This window comes from Cyclopterus lumpus, chromosome 15 (genome assembly GCF_009769545.1).
Source record: "Cyclopterus lumpus isolate fCycLum1 chromosome 15, fCycLum1.pri, whole genome shotgun sequence".
NCBI classification, from domain to species: domain Eukaryota; kingdom Metazoa; phylum Chordata; class Actinopteri; order Perciformes; family Cyclopteridae; genus Cyclopterus; species Cyclopterus lumpus.
Genome location: NC_046980.1, coordinates 18,023,498 through 18,043,403, shown reverse-complemented (window position 1 = coordinate 18,043,403; position 19,906 = coordinate 18,023,498). Strand labels below are relative to the sequence as shown.

Below are 19,906 nucleotides of genomic sequence, written 5' to 3'. Positions count from 1 at the left end.
GCCTCAGATATGTGAACGAAACCAGCCTCCTCGTCTCTTGTCCCCTGCAAACGCAGACGTTTAAGTCGAATCAGAAAGTGCATCTTGAATGCACACTGCTCTGTGTCAAAGCATCCACTTAACACTTAAAGAAATGAGTGACTGATCCGTGTTCATTTGTTCCTTGCTGCAGATTTACAGAGTTTCTGGAGCCCTTTGAGAGAGTGATTCAACCAGAGGAGCTTTGGCTCTACAAGAATCCTCTGGTTGAGTCAGACCACATTCCCAAGAGGGTCATGTTCGTAAGTACCTGCTTTCTATTCATGCATCCCTCTTCTTACACATTTGATTGCCACTATAGATGCTCATTATTGGGATCCACCCGAAGTGCACCCTCTGCTTAATTCTTAGTAATCGTAACCTCAGAAATCTTTAATTTATCTAGATCCATCAATCAATACTGCGAAGCCTCTTCTCTCGAGTCGAGGCCTGAATCGTGTTGATAGGTACAAGAAAGGCTCTACGAACCACAGTGATTAATGCTCTTTTTACTCTGGCTAATGCTGTAAATACAGAGCATAATAACCTAAAGAATCTCATGAAAAACACATTTTGGCTTCGAGACACTTGGAATACAGCATACTGGGCATTACAGTCATACATTGTTTTCAGTCTCAGATGGCGAACGCTAGATGGTCCTATTTTCAAAGTGTGATTATGGTGAAATATGACAAAACCCACTATGCCAAAAGAAACAAGGTGTTGTTAGACCAGAGAATGCTGCTTTATTTCCATCTCCAACATAGACCCATCTAATGACATGAAATGTTTGGGAGGCAATCTTAATAAAATCAGAGTACAAAAGGAAAAGAAATCAACAATTGAGGAAATGTGCTTGTATTGTACAACACCACTCTGTGGTCCGAACAAAGACAGGCAGCACAGACCAGATCCACTCGTTCTGCTCCTAACCTTTCACAATAAAAGCCCCGAGACATATACACCGTGTAAATGTCTCGCTACACTGCGTAACAGTTTACCAAATGGAACTCCAAAAGCATTTCGCTAAAAGGAAACTCAATAAAGAAATTTGTCCAGTCACAGGCTATGCAATTTACACTAAACAATGGTTGCAATGGTCCCAAATTAGCATCGCTCCTGGTATGAATAGTTTTGATGCAAAATATTCAAACATTTTCGGCATTTATTCAGCTGTGACTTTCTGCTGTCTTGTTGTCACCTTGAGATTGACACACAACCAGAACATACTCCAGGAAGTCGAAACAAAAATGTATAAAGAAGAGTTGCAAAGATTCTGAAGAAATGCAGACGCGAAGAATGACCATCTAAGCAAGAACACCTGTGGCATGGCGCTCTTGCAGAATGTGCCTCGTATGAACCAGAAGTGCTTTTTTTAAAGCTGCTCTGATGAATACCTTCTGAATGTGTTTTCCATATTGATGCTCCGTCCTGATGTGATGACTGCATTAATGTACCCTGTTCTCTGATTTCATTGACAGTGATCACGCCTTCTTTCCCATGCATCTCAAGGCCGCAGCCCCGTTTAAATGGGGTTGTCACTTTTAGCTGAATAGTCAGTTTCAGTTACATCACTTCTCTGACAGGCCCATTCTGTCCAGCCGGACGCCTATTTCTGCACGCTAACTTGTCAAAGACCTCGTGGTCGGCACTCACTGTTTGATCAAAATAGGAAATCAACTTAACAGGTGAAGACTTGCGTTTAAACATCAAGATATGGATTTGCTTATATATTAAACACTGAGCTTGAAATGTTCTCATCAACAAATCATTTGTTATGACAAACTCTGAAGTGCATTCATTATAGAAATCCTCCACTAATCAAGCAGAAGACACAAAAACGCCATTCGTCTGTGGTGCGGAGCGTCCAGCTACGGATAAACCATCAACTTATCTCCTGCTCATCTAAACTCTATTGTGTCCTTTTTCAACATGGTTTTTCATAGATGTTGACAGTTTATATTCGCTTCAGTGTCAATACATCTTTGCTGGTGGCAGTCCCCTAAATAATAATTGGGAGAGAAAGCCCCTCCACTTCAAATTATTTGTTAAACACAGTGATCTTATAGTCCATATCCTCTGATCAGTGCAGCCAAAGCCTGCATAAGGTGAACATAATAATAATGTGCATTTATAGAAAAGATGTTCAGAATATTAAAACAAGAATTATTTGATACTTAACTTAACATTATTGACAGTGGGACTCTCCCTGAGAGCAGCATGTTGTATGAGAGTCCTCCCTTCAGGCAGAGTTAACTAGGTTACAGTTATTCACAGACCAAGGGAAGAATGACCTTTAAAACAAATGTTTCCAGTTACACTTACATCATTTTGAACCAGGATTTCACGGTTAACCAGATTCACATTTAGCCAAAGGAGTGTTGAAGCGGACATATCCTGTTCATTTTAATGTTCATACTTGTATTTCAGGTTTCTACTAGAACATGTTTACAAGCTTGAATGTAAAAAAGTAAATATATATATATAATCTTTTTCTCATACTATCTGTATGTGGGCTGGTACAAGCACTCCAGATACCTAAATGTACTTTTGATGACTTATCCCCTTTAAGAGCATCGAGAAATGTGAAAAAGATAATGAACATTTAATTAAGACAACGTGCCAAAATGCATCTCTTTGTTATGGAAAAGACTTGAATGCATATGTATAAGTATCTTTACATTTCCACATAGTGTTTATGGATGCTTTAATGTGTTTGGCAACTCAAAGCCTATATAAGTGCTGCTTTCCTCATCTACATATGACTCTTCCCATTTTGTATTAACTGTTATACACTCCCAGGAGTGCCAATGTATAATTGTAGGTTATGAAGACCATCTTAAAAGTAAAATACTGGCAGGACTAAAATACTGTCCTAAAATAGCTGAGCCAGCCTGCATGTATGCGATTCCCTGGATTCCCTCACAGTGATAAAGTGATGGGAGCTGCTGTGACTGAAAGAGCACTCACACTGCATTTATGTTGGCAAATATGATGGATACTAGCTGCTGAGTTGCCACAGCGTTGTTGCTTTGATCCAGTTTTGCTAGGTAACAACTATACGGTATTTGAATCTGTGTCTTGTCACACTGTCTGACCACCGTGACCTAAAATAGCTACTCATTCTGTTCACTGTGTGGTGTGCAGCGAATGCCTCATTGGAGCAAGGCACTGTTTAATGTGTAAGGTCTTTAAAAATAGTCCATGCAGGTGCGACCCCACTGAGTCACACCATATATAATGTGATATTGTCCATGACACAGTATGGCTTCCATGGCCAGTTGGTACTGACTGAGGCCCAGCTTAGAGCATTTTGTTGTTTCAATGCAATATGAGGACATTTATATTTTAACTCTACCTACTCCCTGCTGTATAAAAGTTTGGAATCTCCGGCCACAAAAGCTTGATTTGTTACAGTCAGCTGGCTGAGAGGACTTTTCCATTGGTCTTTCGTGCTTTTCGGTTGTCGAAGGTCCTTTTTTCAAATGCATGTTACTTTCTATTTAGGGGGTGTGGAAAACAAATAAGTAATGTTTTATTCATGGACATACATTGTGGCTGCTTTCATTTCTGTTGATGCACTTTATTCCAAGTGTGATAACATATATGAATCCAGCTCCTCCAAAAAGGAAAGTGAGGTACTAAATAAGTTTAATATAGGCAAAGTTCCACTGATGTAAACTCCTCTGAACTGATGAACTCGAGCACTCGATGGAAATGTGTGTTATGATAATGTAACTGGAGCTCTGCCTCGGTGTTTAATACCTCTGTTGCTTAAGGCAAAGAAAATATATGGAAATTTGCCCAAACTTAATGAATCCTTTGTGAGGCATGAATAAACACTGACGTGCCGTGGAGGCCCAAATCAAAGTGAGGGGCAAATTCTCTTCCTGTGAAGACAAACAGAGACCCCACTGAGCAACAGAGGAGCTTGTTTGCCCCCCTCCCGGTTTGCCTTGTTAAAATAAACTTGGACAGGTTCATGTCATTCCATGAGGCAAATGTAATTTAACGCTCAATCTGCAAAGCAGATCCTGCGGGACGCTGCAGAGCATCTCTAATGTCAAAATAACTGTAAATTTCTCATCTTTATGTCCTCTCAGGCAATTTCCTTCCTTACCCCACTGGCGGTGATATTTGTGGTGAAGATAATTCAGCGGACGGACAAGACCGAGCTCAAAGAGGCATGTTTAGGTACGTAAAGCCAATGACTTCAGATGTCACAAGTGTGTTGTTGTCAGTCACAATCTTAAGAGAAGTCTGAAAGTGAAAGCATGTATATTTATAGTTGCCGCACATATTATTGGTGTTTTTTTAATACAAATGATACGCTTTCCCCCTGTTCTGCCTGAAAGTATGGGCTAAACGGTCCCATCAAACTACTTTATACTGCTTAATGGTGCAGATCTTTAAATTCCGTGACCTATTGATACAGGCACCACACAAGGTAATCGTAATCACTTCAGCCACAAGTATTTCAACACATTCTAAATGTCACGCTTTTTCTCCCAGCATTTGCCATTTTCCCTCCTGGGTCGAGGCGGCGGTAGAGGACATCAGAGAGCATTAAGGAAGTTTAGCACAAATCCAATTATAGAGACACACAGAGATGAATCTGGGGTGGCTCGGTGCCTCAGAGTAGAGATTAAAGTGCTCCGTAGAGTTTTACAGGCCCATTACTGCCGGCTTTATAGTCGTACAAATCAACATCCCGCGGAAGAACAAAGAATAAAAGGGAGCCCGGTCTTCTGACACCGTCACAGTTTGGAACATGGCTTCGAATCAAGGATACCTACCTCTCGACCTAATGAGGAAGACAGATCACAGAAGAAGTTTTTGGTCTGTGTCGAGAAGTAGCGATACAGACCCACTTATTATTTTTTTAAATCATAGAAAAGTAGCGCCCTCTTTATTCCCACCAATGGGTCCTTTCTAATATTGTGCATTTAATATTGCACATTTAATATTGCGCATTTAATATTGCGCGCTCACATCCGCTCCTTTGGAGTAAACAGAACACAATGTTCCCTTTGTTGGAGTTGTCTCATACCCCTTCATCATTCCAAAACCCCTGCAGCTTAAGTGTGTAATTATCCATTAGACAGATATAATGCAGCCATTTTGGAAGTATTTTCCAAAAGACTACACTCTGTGAATGGCACGGCAATGATTATGCAGTGATTATTTCTCATTTTGGTTGTGTTGTGGCTTGATTTCTTTCTTCTGGATCGATGCTGACTAATCTTTTAACCTGATGCTGTTTAAACTTGTATCTATCTCCTATCTGACTACTCGGTGAGATGCCACAGGATACTCACACACGGGACGTCAGTATCGAAAGACCACAGAACACGCAGAGTTTGGATCAGAGTTCAATTGGTGCGGTCTGAACAACTTAGAGCTCAACGCTCTGAAGACAGATGGTTGTGGACTTCAGGAAGAATGCAGCCCCACCCGCCCCATCACCCTGTGGACGCTGTGGAGTCGTTCCGCTTCCTGGGCTCCTTCATAACCCAGAACATCAGCTCCATCACCAAGAACGCTCAGCAGAGGATGTTCTTCCTGAGGCAGCTGAAGAAATTCAACCTGCCAAAGACAATGATGGTGCACTTCTACACCTCCATCATCAAGTCCATCCTCTGCTCCTCCATCACCGTCTGGTGCGCTGCAGCCACTAGCAAGGACAATGACAGGCTGCAGCGCACCATTCGCTCTGCTGAGAGGGTGATTGGCTGCAATCTGCCGTCCCTTCAGGACCTGCTTACTTCAAGATTGTAGCTGACCGCTCTCACCCTGGACACAAACTGTTTGAGTCCCTTCCATCTGGCAGGAGGCTGACATCCATCATGACCAAGACTGTACGCCAAACAAACAGCTTCTTCCCGTCGGCAGCCAGGCTCATTAACAAAGCCCGGGTCCCCCACTGACCCTCATTAACAAAGCCCGGGTCCCCCCACTGACCCTCATTAACAGAGCATGGGTCCCACACTGACTGACTCTGTCATCCCCAGGACAATTTCCTACCCGGTGACTCCAGTGCACATCACTTAATTCTTCACTTTAAATACACTTAACTCTTCAATTTAAATACAGTTGTCACTTTAAACTTACACTTACTTACACTGTTTAAAGTACTGCTACATGCCATTCTGTGCACTTTATTTTATATTTTATATTCTTAATATTTGATTGATTGTTGTTAATATTATTGTCTATTGTTGCACCACCCACCATGACAAATTCCTTGTATGTGAAAATATACTTCACGTAGATTTATTTGTAACAAACATATTACAAATAACTCGAGTTGGGTCCGGTATCCAACCTCCTTGCACATCTGTCTTTCCCAACCCGCGAACAAACAATTGACATATTATTTATAACATCACACTCAGTGCATGAGCAGCCTCCGTCGACTCCCTCATTACATATTTCTCGTCACTCTTCTTACGTACGTCCACCAGTTCAAGCCGGTTACTTTAAAGAATGTGGCTTATCTTGTTGTCCCCCACCCGGTCCTTCTCTTATCGTTGTTCTGTCTGAGCCTCCCGGCCCTTGGTCTACAGCCCTCTTTCTACCGGTTAATACTGGAACAGCACAAGGTCACTGTCTATCTACGTCGGGTGTTCTTGAAACCCGGGCCAAGTTGTGTGTGCGCTGTATGTAATCTTCTCAGGTGTACTCTAAGCCTAATATAAAACTATGCTCAGGGATAACACACTTTCCTCTATATGTTGTGGCAGCATATGATATAATACATTTTCCTTCCACATTTGCGAAGCATGAATGATGTTGTTCATCATCTGACTGTGAGATCTCATAGCAGGCAGAGGCGTTATTGTTTGATGTGTGTAGAGGGACTAATCTTCCAGTTAGTGAGACAATGAGAGTGTCATCAATGCCAGGAGTTGTCTGCATATATTTGGTCTAATGTGTGAAATGCGAGGGACTTTTGTAAAGTGATAGCAGGAACGCAGTCTTTACTGAATAGGTCTCTAATTTCCTGAAACTCTACCTGGATGTAGTGCAATCACCAGAGCAAACTCTGGGGTAAGTGACAGTCCTGCACATACCAATTTGGCAAAAGACTTTGGCTGAGGGACTTCATTATTTTGAGGAGGAGTGCAGTATCAGCAGGTGCACTTATGGCGAGTGTCACATCAGTTCCTTTCATACCTTCAAAAATAACAGATGTGCGGCTGAAATGGAGTCACAAGGCAGGAATATACGGCATAATATACCGCATTGGTATACAGCAACTTGATACAAGCTCAGAGGACGTCTCCTTTAGCTTGGAGCTTTACAAATAGACGTCAATACTACAAGAAAAAATTAGACTGCCAAAACGGTGTCAGAACTACTGTTAGCTTTGGGTCTGCGGAACAGAAAAAGTGAGTGAATACTTTAATGACGATCAGCATACTTCCCCAGAATAGACCTCATACCATGAGATATCAGACGAAGAGAACACATTGCAATTGAATGTCCCATTTTTCAACTGGTCAGACGGAACATGTCTCATTTTGGGCTTTCATCTGATCTGCACAGAAGTTTGCCCAAATTAACGAGCTGTTGAATAGCATTGACACTGCGCTCGTCTCAGCGGCTCGGGAAGATAATACGGCTTGAGCTCTGGCGACGCGGGGTGCATTCAATTGACCTGCAGACTGCTGGGATTAAGCTGAGAGGGCAGCGACTCCGGCTAATGGCAGTGGTTTGCCCAGTGGTTTGCCTCACAGCTAATTAAATGAATGTACGGTTACAGTGCAATGCCGATTGCCTACCTGTCAACCGACAGCAGTCCTCCTGTTTCCCATTGCCAAAGTTGAACGGAAGCACTAATTGCTTTACAGTTAGATTGGCTCCAAGTTGGATACTTTTTCTCCCAATGAAATATCTGTCTCTCTGTCACAGCGGCTTAAAGTGGTTACGCTGGGCCCCAATGTGACGGGGTCTGGTGGCCTATAGGGCTTCATTTCATTTGGCTGCTCAACAGATGTGGTTCAGCTGTAGATAAAAGAATCCTACCAATATTTTATAAATGTATTTGTCTGTTTCTCTGTGTGTGTGTGTGTGTGTGTGTGTGTGTGTGTGTGTGTGTGTGTGTTTTGTGTGTGTTTATGAACCTGCTCGCTACGGTTGCTGCTTAGAAATTCTGAAAGACTGAACACATAAATCCTGACAACCATCTGTCCAGCGGCAAGAGGAATTCCCATGAACCTAAGTGGCCCCTTAATTTGTGCATTACATCAGAAGAGTGGGCAACCTGCCAGAACACGGTCGTTAAATCCAATGTATGACTGCGGCGTCTCTGTTTCTATGAGTGCCCCTTTGAGTGAAAATGCTGTGTCGACCTGTATTACCGACAGTAGGATGCTGATGTGACTGTGTGTGTGTCAATCTTCCTACTCCAGCTGTGTCCCTGGCCCTCGCCCTGAATGGAGTCTTCACCAATACTATCAAGTTGATTGTTGGCAGGTACGCTTAACATCCTGAAGCATTTTTTGTTAGTAATGTTGCATCTCTGAAGATCATTTTTTCTTCTCAGTTTTAACTCACTAGATTGATGGGCAATTCATTGTTTTTCAATTGGATGGAATTCTCTGTACCGACGACGCGGAAAACCATCTTTTTTTCATTTTTTCAGACCCAGGCCCGACTACTTCCAGCGTTGCTTCCCAGACGGACAAGTAAATGTGAAGATGCTATGCACCGGGGAGCCGGACCTGGTCTCCGAGGGACGCAAGAGCTTCCCCAGCAGCCATTCCTCCTGTGAGTACCAGCTTTCAGTCGAGGCAGATCCCCGACAGCGCTTGCAGCGCATGGTGCCAAAAGATATCCAAAATCACACACTGACTCATTAAAACTGCATGCCAACCGTAGCTATTCACACAGTTTGATCTCAGTGCTGCGAGCATCATGCCACCACGTAGATCATGTCTAGTGAGGGCTGACTGGTGGTGCGCTTAGTTCACGTTTCACAACCAATGATCTCGTTGGCGCCTCTCTAAAAAAACTAAGTACAACATGTAGCAACAAGTTATCATTCAATTTACGCATCCCAGGGCACCTTGTCAAGATGCTCACGGGTTGATTGGTTGAGTCAAGCGCATTCCATCCTACTGACTTGGTGATGTCGTGAGAGGTGAGCGCACACCCGCTGTTCTCCATGCCATGAGACTTCTCGCTGTGCACTGCTGTGCAGACCAATGAGGGACTCTGGACATATTCTTTACCAACCGTATTGCAAGCTGTTTTCACTCCAGCAGCGTGATAAATAATTCACATGTTTTTCGGTTGTCCAGCAGATGAATGGTACGTGGTGTTCATGGAGTGCTTGCTGTGCCCACACAGATGTTGCATAGCTGCTCAGCATTGTATGGCGCATATAAAGATGGCATTTAAGAAGATACGTCTTTGATAAAAACACGCACGTGAAATTGATTTTCTCTCTTGTACCTGGGACTCAGAAAAGTCAACCAAGAGTTAAATGCTTACACTGGAATTACACTAAACCTCCTGGTATCTCTTGTGCAAAATAAAAAAATATATCTTTATATCGTCCAGTGAGCAATGCCCGGACTGTTGCACCCTTTATATCCACCTTTATGTTTGCTTTTATTCAAAACCCTTTTTGCATTTCCACTCTATGCACATTCACAAGGTAATTATGCAGAATTCAAGTACTGCAGGAATATGTGGAAACACAGAAATGGTTGAATCCAACTTACCATTTACAATTTAAAAATAATTGAAAATCCTTCCTTTTTTTATTTATTGAAAATGTTACATATGAGTTCAGGAAGAAGAAGCACCCTTTTGAAGTGTGTGTGTGTGTGTGTGTGTGTGTGTGTGTGTGTGTGTTTCACACTTGTGAAATGCTTTGTGGAGGTGTTTAATTGAAATCCTGCTGTGGGTGTGACTGCCTTGAACTACTCTGGAGCAGGCTGGAAAATCAAAATGCTGGAGGAATCGGTCTCGGTGTTTTTATAAGGATGCAGGGAGATGGATGAGATCCCACCGCTGCTGTAATTTCATGGTCCGGTCTGATTGCAAATCGATGCCTCGACATAATGTTAAGATTCTCAGACACCTGCTTTAAAGAGAAAAGCTTTGAAGTCCTGGCGGTGTCCCATTAAAAGCAGAGAGGGACCCTGCTCTGTACGTCACTGCAGCACTGTGTGTGGATCACATCCATCCTGCGCAGCAGCCCTAATGGCCTTATGTTGTTGCATGTGAGTGAGAAAGTGATTGAGAGAATTGTGCGACGGGGACACAGGGAGCACCCGCATGCCAGCACGTCCGGAGAGCAGAAGAAATCCAATTTCCTGTCTGTGTCCACTTTCACCAGGACTACGCTTGAAAGTAAGATCTCTTGTAGATGGTACGAAGCCATAGACACTGTCTATAGGTCCAAGAAAAGTCACTCATTTGCATTGAGAGAGGCATACCTCCTGTAACACGATGCTGGATTATCCATCAGAATCAGCCAGGACAGAAATGTAAATATGCACAAGGCTTCAGCGTCTGGCATCTATGTTCTATAACACAAAAAACTATTATTGCATTTTCAACGTTTTTAAAGCCACTCAGGTTCTCCGTGATTTAATTTATTTTTCTACACCTCATAACAAAGTAACAGAGTAACACAAATTGGAGGAGACAGAAAGAGAAAAACAAACTTCCCTGAACCCACTGCACCAATATAAACGGCTGTGAATCGAGCCGGCCCTAAAGCATTAGCTGTAGGTTATCTCCTTCTTAATCATATTTATTTTAAGAAAAACAAACTCCCCTGAACCCACTGCACCAATATAAACGGCTGTGAATCGAGTCGGCCCTAAAGCATTAGCTGTAGGTTATCTCCTTCTTAATCATATTTATTTTACCATCTGTCCCTGTGCATATTAAACCATTAGATATGATCAATTAATATGCCCTTTTAAAAATTAATGAATCCCGCGAGATGGACCTAATCCACATTGCTTCTTGCACACAACGATCTACCTTAAATGAACCGCAGCTTGGGATGTCCCATCAAATTAGGTCAGTAACGAAAGAGAGTTAGACACATTCACTGTAAGTCACTGAGGAACTTCAGGCTGCCTTCAGTGTCCGAAGAGGTCGCGGAGCAGCTTGTGACGGAGTGCTGCAGCAATTATGCAGCGCTAATAATGAGTTCCTGTTGGGCTTATACATGCTAATAGGTGCGACAAATTCAGAGCTCAAGTGGTTGGTTAATATGCATCGCTTGTGACGGGAGGCAGAGGCGTGGATGCTCATTGTAAATACTTTTTACATTTTTTATCTCACGTACCCCCTGGAATGCCTTCAAGTACCCCCAGGGGTACACATACCCATTTGAGAACCACTGTTCAAACTTGTGCTTACAATACACATTGTAAGCACGAGTTTATGGTCTTGATTGCTAGTTTCAAGTCTTCTTCAATACAGCATGATGTTCATTTAGATTAAAATAGAATATAAAGCATGGTAGGCTTTAGTGCTCGTAACCTTGTGATTGACAGATCGTTACCATGGCGTTCTGGTCTGGGAGTTGTCAGTGTTTTCGTCTGACAACTTTCACCCTTTCACAGTGTGTTTTCAGTTCATTAAAGTTAATTTGAACATCTGGTTGCCTAAACATATGTAATTTAACCTCTGGTTGCAACAAAAAAAAAAGAAAACCAAAAACAGCCTATTAGACAAATTCAAGTTTTGACCTGATGATTGAGATGAAGGAATATTCAGAGGATCCCCAAAGCTATTGTAATTTATTCTGAGTGGAACACCAGCTGTCGAGATATTTCACTCAAAACCCAAATTGAACACTGTCGCTGTGTATGTGTGCAGTGATGGCCATTTCAATTCATCATGCTGCTCTACCACCACCGTTAGACGCCACATGCATCACCCAAATAGGAATGCCAGGATGTTTTATAGATACTCTGCAAGCTGTGTATGTTCCCAACAATCATTGTTTGCCCAATATTCAAAAAAAGAATCCACGGAAGTTAGTTATTACGATGCTCAGTATGATATATACACAATGCTACACATGCCGCCACTGTCACAGGGAGGATTGTTATCGTTTTCATATTGTTTTTTATATACACAATATAACAATCATGAAGTCTCTTGGATATTCTTCGCATAGACACTATAGCCTCAATTCCACCATGTTTAGAAAAATCACCCATTCAGATTTCTTTACTTGCATCTTCAGAACAAATCTTGTGCTCGTTTGAAGATGAAAAAAGGAATTGCACTCATCATCACTCTCATTAGGCATCTTTGTTTTGTCTCAGGGGAATTACTTTTGTCAAGGCTTTTTAAACGCACGGAGCGGATTCATTACCGAGATGTTTTTCCCCCTTTGTTGGCCCCCACTCTGTCCTTTGGGCGTCTCCTGCTGCCTCCTGGGAAGCATCCTTCAGCAGTGTACTGGGCACACCTAGTATTCATCGTATCAGCTGTCGCTGCAAATGTTAATTATGCTAATAATACACATAGAATTGTGTTTTAGATGCAAGTGTGGGACACGCACTTAGTGTCCTCCTTCATGTTTTATGCATATCCCCAAAGCAATGTTATTAGTGTAATCCTCAAGATGTTGACTCACTGTTTCCAAACATATTGTTTGTATACAATGTGGAAATGAAGCATGCACATTCACTGCTACAGTGAAAACCGTTAATAATAAAATGCAATCTTGCTTGGTTTAATTAAATCTCTTTATATCCTTGCTACATTTCTAAGACTAATCAATAGACCGTTAGAGAAGCCAACAAAATATGGTGCTACCACTTACCATCATAGACAAATATAAGACGTGGACGTAGTCTTCTTGTGGACTGCCGGTACAAAGTCTCAAGTTCGGCGGCTTTACCGTCGCCTTCTTGGAATACTGTCGTCTTAACCAATGAACAGAAGTTACCATATTTGGAATGTGGAAGAGTGACATAGTGACGCCGTATACGGCTCTGCTAGTGGCAGCGACCTGTCAATCACAGTAAGCCTGCCCTCAAGCATACTGCGCGTTATAGTCTATTTAACTCTGAATGGGACCATAATTTACTAAATGAACATCATGATGTATTGAAGAAGACTTGAAACTAGCGATTGAGACCATAAACTCCTGTTTAATATGTTTACTGAGGTAATAAATCAAGTGAGAAGCAGGGACATTTTCTCATAGACTTCTATACAATCAGACTTCATTTTCGCTCCCTGCTGGTTACAAAAATGGACCATGAGCTCATTTTTTAGAGTGTGAAACCAACATTTGAGAATAACAAAAAACAAATTAAGAAAACAACAATAAGCACAGTATTAATGTTTAAATAATACAGATGCATTGCAATTGCGATAAACATGTTTTTATCTCAGCATTATAACATTGCAGTTAATCGGTAGATCAGCTCTAGAGGGAAACTGAAAGACTGAAAGCCAGATGTTGTGGAAACGTGTATAACTGCTCTGAGTTTCCCACAGTTTAAATGTTTAGCACAGTGAGTCACGTGTTCATGGGTAATTGTGTTTTGTCTATCCAAATGAGTAATGTAATCATCTTAGCTATGGTTGGAGAGCTATTAAAATGAATGGTGTGAGCTGCTGTGTGATTGGAAATGTGGAGAGGTTGCTCAGACTCGAGACGTATGGGCGCTGAGGGATGCTCAAGATCTCAGATGGCTTGTTCATGACCTCCGAACAGAAGGACTGGACTGATGAACTGAGTCAGAAAGCATCATATTTTTCATAATGTAGCTGCTTTCCATATAAATTGATTTAATTAATGTATTAACTTGGTTAATCTAGCCCCAGGTGAATTATTATTATAACTACTGGTCCACTATAAAGCTTAAACCATTAAAAGAAACCTATTGGCCAAATGTAATCTTGCCACTTAAACCACTACTAATAAGTGAGATTGTATTGGCCACCGAAGGGGCCCACTCAGTCAGCAATACTGGATCTATTTGATTCACAGCAGTTGGGCCTGTTCCAGGAGATGTTAAAAATACAGGTGCCGTACTTTTTAGGTCACACTATGATTGGATCGGTATTGGGTTTGCTGTGGGATCGTAGTACTGTTCTTTCGTTGTTTGTTTTCCAGGTTTTATTTTTCATTTCATTTAGTTTCTTAATTTTCGTCCTCGCCATTTGTATGCTCACACTGTAGAGATCACACTGAACCACAGTAACCACAGTGCCCCCATTTGGTTTTGTCGAGTGAAGTCTCAAACAAGACCAAATGGTGACCAATCCAGGGCTTAGTTTGCTTTACACTTTGAGTGTTATCTTGTATACAGTACACCATACATAGCTTGGTGGAATCCCACCCCCATTAGATTCATTGCTGTTTAAGTGTTCAATACAAGAGTCCATTTTTAAGTAAGAATGCAATCAAGCAAAGAACATTATAGCCATAATTTCCGAGATGTGTGAGACTATATAACCATTCTTTATTCAAAACCTATTATAAACCTGTCCCAGCCATCCAACATATCGGGCTAAATTGCCTAAAGGACAAATGCTGAGTTCTTAATGGCGCCACTCCTACTCCCTAACAGCAGGACAGCCACTGAGACGTCTGGACCTCGGCCTCCGCTCTCTCTGCCCACCCTCGCTCTCTCTCTACAGGCTACCGATGTGTCCTGCATGGCGGCCTGTATTGTTGGCCACTCCGTGGGTTGAGGAACAAATGTGCTGTTTGGCCCGCTGCAACAGTAAAGTAATGACCCTGCCTCAGTGCCACCTTTTTACGGCTCCACGCAACTTATAATTCATATCATTAGAGCCTCGCTATTTCTCTTACACCAACCAACCATCAACTCAGTCACATTGGTTTTCCACACAGGGCTTTAGCTTTCACTGTGACCTCAGACTGTGCAGAGGAGTTGACGGACGAAATGATCGCTTTGCATCAGCTATGTATTAATGTATCAGCCCCATACTAATATGATGTGAAATGTGGTTTGGGACTGTCTTATCTCAGTACGGCAGTTTTTTGCATAGAAATGGGTCATTATGAAAGTCATTGTGTTCTATTTATTGGCTCAGGGATGCACACTTAGGACACATACAAACTCCATGCACGACGAAAGCCTCCATCAGCGTTTGGGTCGTGCGTGGTGTCGACGTGTAGATGTGGATGTTGTGTCGCACACGGTGATTTAGTGTGGAGGTATTTTTCTAACAGACCTACATTTCATCCCTCAGTGAGCTTACCTGCTCATGGGGGGCAGTAAACAAACTGCAAGTCTCCCATCTGCCTTCTTCATTACCTTTTCAGCCTAAAAGGCTTCGTCATCACACTATAGCTGTACGTTTCATTGCAGATCTTTTTATTTCGCACTGTAACTGTTGCACACTTTTCCATCATGCAGCGTAATCGACTTTTAAGAAAAAGTCCCTTGAGACATGGTCACGGTTCATGTCTTTGCTGATACACAAGATGAGAGTTTATAATGTGGATGCTGTATTTAATGCTTAACTCCCTCCCCCCTTCGATTCTTTCTCTTTGTCTTCCCACTTCTCTGCCTGCTACAGTTGCATTCTCCGGCCTTGGCTTCACCTCCTTCTACCTGGCGGGGAAGCTGCAGTGTTTTACGGATCAAGGTCGAGGACGTAGCTGGCGTCTCTGTGCCATGGTGCTGCCTCTCTACAGTGCCATAATGATCGCATTGTCCCGGACTTGCGACTACAAACACCACTGGCAAGGTCCGCAACACAGCTCAGACACGAGACACAGGAACACTATTTTTTTATTTTTTAGAAAACTCACATAGTGTTAAATCTGCTAGTTTCAGCCTGAGAACGGATTGCTGTGCAGAAGTCGGTTTCAATCCCACCTGGTTCCAGCCGCTTTTATAATCATAATAATTCGTGGGTGCACATTTCAAACACCTGTACTGCTGGAATCACATTTTTTACTTAATCATCATGGCTGGCAAATCAAGGAAAGGTTCAAGACTATACAGCACATCCGACTGGGCAGCTTGCTTACACACTAAACATGTTGTCGCATGAGGCTGTTTTCTGCCTGTTGTAGCATAATGACTGAAAAATGGTGGCAAGGTGGCATTTAATTCAGCAACCTGGGAAGAAAATTATAATTACCAACTTTAGTTTTGCATACGGTCTGGAAGAAGTGGGGTGGTGGTGTGGCAGAGGATATGTGGTAATATGATGGCAGCTCTGTCATGGGGTGTTAATTAGTTTTAGGGAGCCATATGTTCCAGGGGAGCGGGTCAGCTACTGAGAAGCAACTCTTTTAACAAGCAGGATTTATTTACATAAAAAATGCAACACACACACAGGAAGCAAGCCGACCGCTCTCTGAGTCCTCTTCGTATTCCCTGAAAACCGTTTCTCCTCCCTCTCTCCGGCAGACTATAAGCAGCCATGGTGCGGGGGGGGGGGGGGGGGGGCAGGCAATCTGCACTTTGTAAACACAAGCTGAGAGCCTTCATTAGCCGGGATGCTGAGCCATGAGCCCTGGATTATAATATCCTCACCACCCCTTTGCCCCTGGGCCCACTGTCGGCAGGGGGGGGGGGGGCTTCCAATTGCTGTCTTGATGAGGCCACCAAACTAGTATGATGCATATAAGTCACAGTCTATTAAATTCAGTCGACGGGAGTCGATGAAACATTTACAGAGCAAGCTCATGCATTGTAGAGTATATGAATGGTGGAAATCGATTTTGTATTATATTTCGTTTCACACAGTCAGAGAAAATAATAGGGAGTATGTTGATACCTCTGGAGAAATGTAATTTTGATATTAGGAAATCCTCTACTTCAGCTGTTCCAGCCAATAGGTGGTTATGTCATTTTGATCTATTCCCAGCTATACAGGCTTCATTTCCCCCCGTGGCAGTGTGATATTATATGATGTATTGTAGCTTAAAGTATACGCAAGTGCTCCGCGTAGATGATAAAATGACAGAGACAGCCTGTCCAGAGGCAGGTGAGCCTCGGTAGAACAGATTCACCGCTCTGCCTTTCAGTTTACGTCCATCACGCTCTAAACTAGTCAGGCATGATGAATACACATACAGTAGCCTACAGTAACGCCGGATCGATTGTGCTCATTCATTAGATTAGATTAGATTTTACTTTATTCATCCCCAGGGGGAAATTTCTTGAAGCAGCAGCAAACAAATATACAATTAAATTAAATTAAATAGCAGGGCATATTACATTTAGGAATTTAAATAATAAAGGAAATAAAAATAAAAATTAAAGTGCAGGTGTTGTTTTTCTTCCTCCACATGGGCTCTATTTAACTCTGCATGCATATCTTAAAATACATGTGTTTTTTGTGACTTTGCAGACGCCTTTGTTGGAGGAGTGATCGGGTTGCTGTTTGCGTACGTCTGCTACCGCCAGCACTACCCGCCCTTCCTGCACATGGACTGCCATCTGCCTTACGCCAGTCTGGCTGCCACCGCCCACACACCCTTGCATCCCCAGGACGACCTGCAGCCCACGGACAATGCCACCAGCCTTCCCCTGGAGGGTTTGACTGAAGGGCCAGTATGACTAGTGGCCGCCACCGAGACTCCCCCCAACACCCTCACCAAGCCACCGAGCCCGCCTCCCCACGCCCGGTGACCGACTTGCTCTCGTACACATTCCAGTGGACAATAATACGTCCCACCCATTTCCATGCTGTTGCAACCCGTCTCGGTGACACCTACATTAGTTATATTTATTTTTAAAATATCTGGCTCTCGCGCAGCAGCCTTGAAAATCTATATTTAGATGCGATGTGTCAGAGGAACCCACGAATATGGGACATCACCGCAGAGCGAAAAACATGTTGAAAACCTGAGGAAACACGTCTTACTAATGGCTGGGAAGGAAGATGAAAATATGGCCAGTTTTTGATGGATTTCTTTTTTCTGCTTCATGAGAAATGTTGTCAGTTTGTTTCATGCTGGAATACATTCATCTATGTTTGGCTGTTAAAGGACGGGGACCGCAAGTCCGATGAAATGTCACAGCAATCAGACCATGAAATCAAACCAGTACAATCATTAGAATACTGTATGTTTTATGTCACACTAAGAAACAAATTATGGGATATTTGTCAGTAACTATAGCACCAGAAAGCCAATGACATTCTTTGTGTTTCAGTGAGACTTTTAGATGCGTTTTCATTTAAAACACAACGACACTACTTACAGTTATTTCTGGTTGTACCACTGCAATATATATATATATATAATGAACATCTCTTGGAGAAAAGCACTGGTCCATGTCAAAGATAGAATCCAATGTTCCCAAACCGTTCTCTTCTACATTCATTCTATTTCTTCCCGTTCTCTCGGGGTTTGTATAGTTTTCCAATGCAGTCCTGCATATCGTTACTTTCTCAATTCTCTTCCCCTCCTTGTCAAAATCCAACTTTATTCTCCACTATCCCTCAGAGGTTGCACGGGGACATGAACTCAAATTGTAGCTGAATGAGTCAAATCTATACCAGACAGGTGGAAGTGTGTCTGGACGGGCACAAGCTCCTATCTGATTCTGCATTAATCCCCATTAAGGACGGTCCGCCTCTGCTGCTCATGAGCGCATTAGGACTATAAGGTGCCCCACGAGCATTGCAAATGGCTTTCGGCTCTACTGTAGCCCCGCAAATAGACAATCTAACATTCAATAGACGACAGGCCTGAACCCAGGGCAGCGATGGGGATGTTTTATTCATCCACATCCATATTAATATTTCCAGCCTTAATAGAGGACAGCACGTCTAAACAAAAACCAAAGTCTTTATTTCCTGCTTGGGTTGTATGCACCCTGTAATGCGAAATGACACATTTGTAGCCTCTTACAAGTTTTGTTTGGGAGGATTGGTCATTTCGTTGCCCTGGTAACTATGTCCTTTTCCCCATTGCTGTGACATTAATGGGACGGTGCAATCTCAGCTCAACCTCTAACCCAACCAGACTTCATGCACTGGAAGGCAACGATTATATATTTGCACTGAAAAGTGAAGTGTTAGAATCAGGAGATGGCCCATTGAAACGGACTGATACGAAATGAGTAGCTAGCCAAATGTTGAAGGTTGATTTGTAATTTTATTCTCTTGCATGTCTTATCTTGCAGAATGTTTGTAAGTTTGTGTCCACTATCGTTTTTATGTAGAAAGTAACAGCTAAAACAGCCGCTTATTGTTTAAATAGACCTGGATCGCCTGCGCTCAAACCTCGATCACTAATGCAACACATCGGCAGCTTCTTCAAACTCATCTTTTATGACGAGGCCAATTCCGCACAGATGCAATACAAAATAAAAACTTTACCCTGACTGAACCTTTTCACCGGAGAGGAAAAAAGGAGCTTGACTCCGACTCTGTGACGGGACTTGACGAGACTCTGAGAGTTGACTGGAGAGAAGCCTGCAACCTCCTCGCCGGTTCCACAAGTCGTTCAGCTCCCTGGAGATCTGTGACTGTGAGAGTTTGACATCTTCAAGGCAGATTTGGGGATAAAATTATCGTGACACAAATTCCTTATGTTCCGTACACCTGCATTCGCCTGAATTGGCAGCCTGATGTTTGTAATTTGTAATTTTCGTATTATTCTATTAGATGGTGCAGTGTTTATTGGAAAAAAACAATGTTGTTCAGAGGTCATGTCTGTAAAAGTATTTTCACTTTATCAACAAAGGATTTAAGTTCCCACACATCATTCCGCAATTTGTTTTTAATTTGGTGCTATTGATATTTTTGTAGCAGAAGGTGTCGATTTCTTTCACATGGTGAATGTGTCATTTTGAGATGAAAGTTCAGTAATTTTCTACAGAGACTGGAAAAAAGATAATAAAACAGTTGATATTTATTTATTTTTTCCAATCAGATGCACAAGGGCAAC

At 42.5% G+C, this 19,906-nt stretch overlaps 1 protein-coding gene across 1 annotated transcript in view; it reads left to right on the top strand.

The window, feature by feature from the left end:
- plpp4 (phospholipid phosphatase 4) overlaps positions 1 to 17,567 on the top strand; it is a 36,713-nt gene extending 19,146 nt beyond the window's left edge. Inside the window, exons 2-7 of the mRNA XM_034551455.1 lie at positions 173 to 281; positions 4,122 to 4,212; positions 8,433 to 8,496; positions 8,666 to 8,790; positions 15,571 to 15,741; positions 17,359 to 17,567. Of these exons, the coding sequence (XP_034407346.1) occupies positions 173 to 281; positions 4,122 to 4,212; positions 8,433 to 8,496; positions 8,666 to 8,790; positions 15,571 to 15,741; positions 17,359 to 17,567 (769 nt within the window). The remainder of the gene's footprint in view (positions 1 to 172; positions 282 to 4,121; positions 4,213 to 8,432; positions 8,497 to 8,665; positions 8,791 to 15,570; positions 15,742 to 17,358) is intronic.
- The last annotated feature ends 2,339 nt before the right edge of the window (positions 17,568 to 19,906 follow it).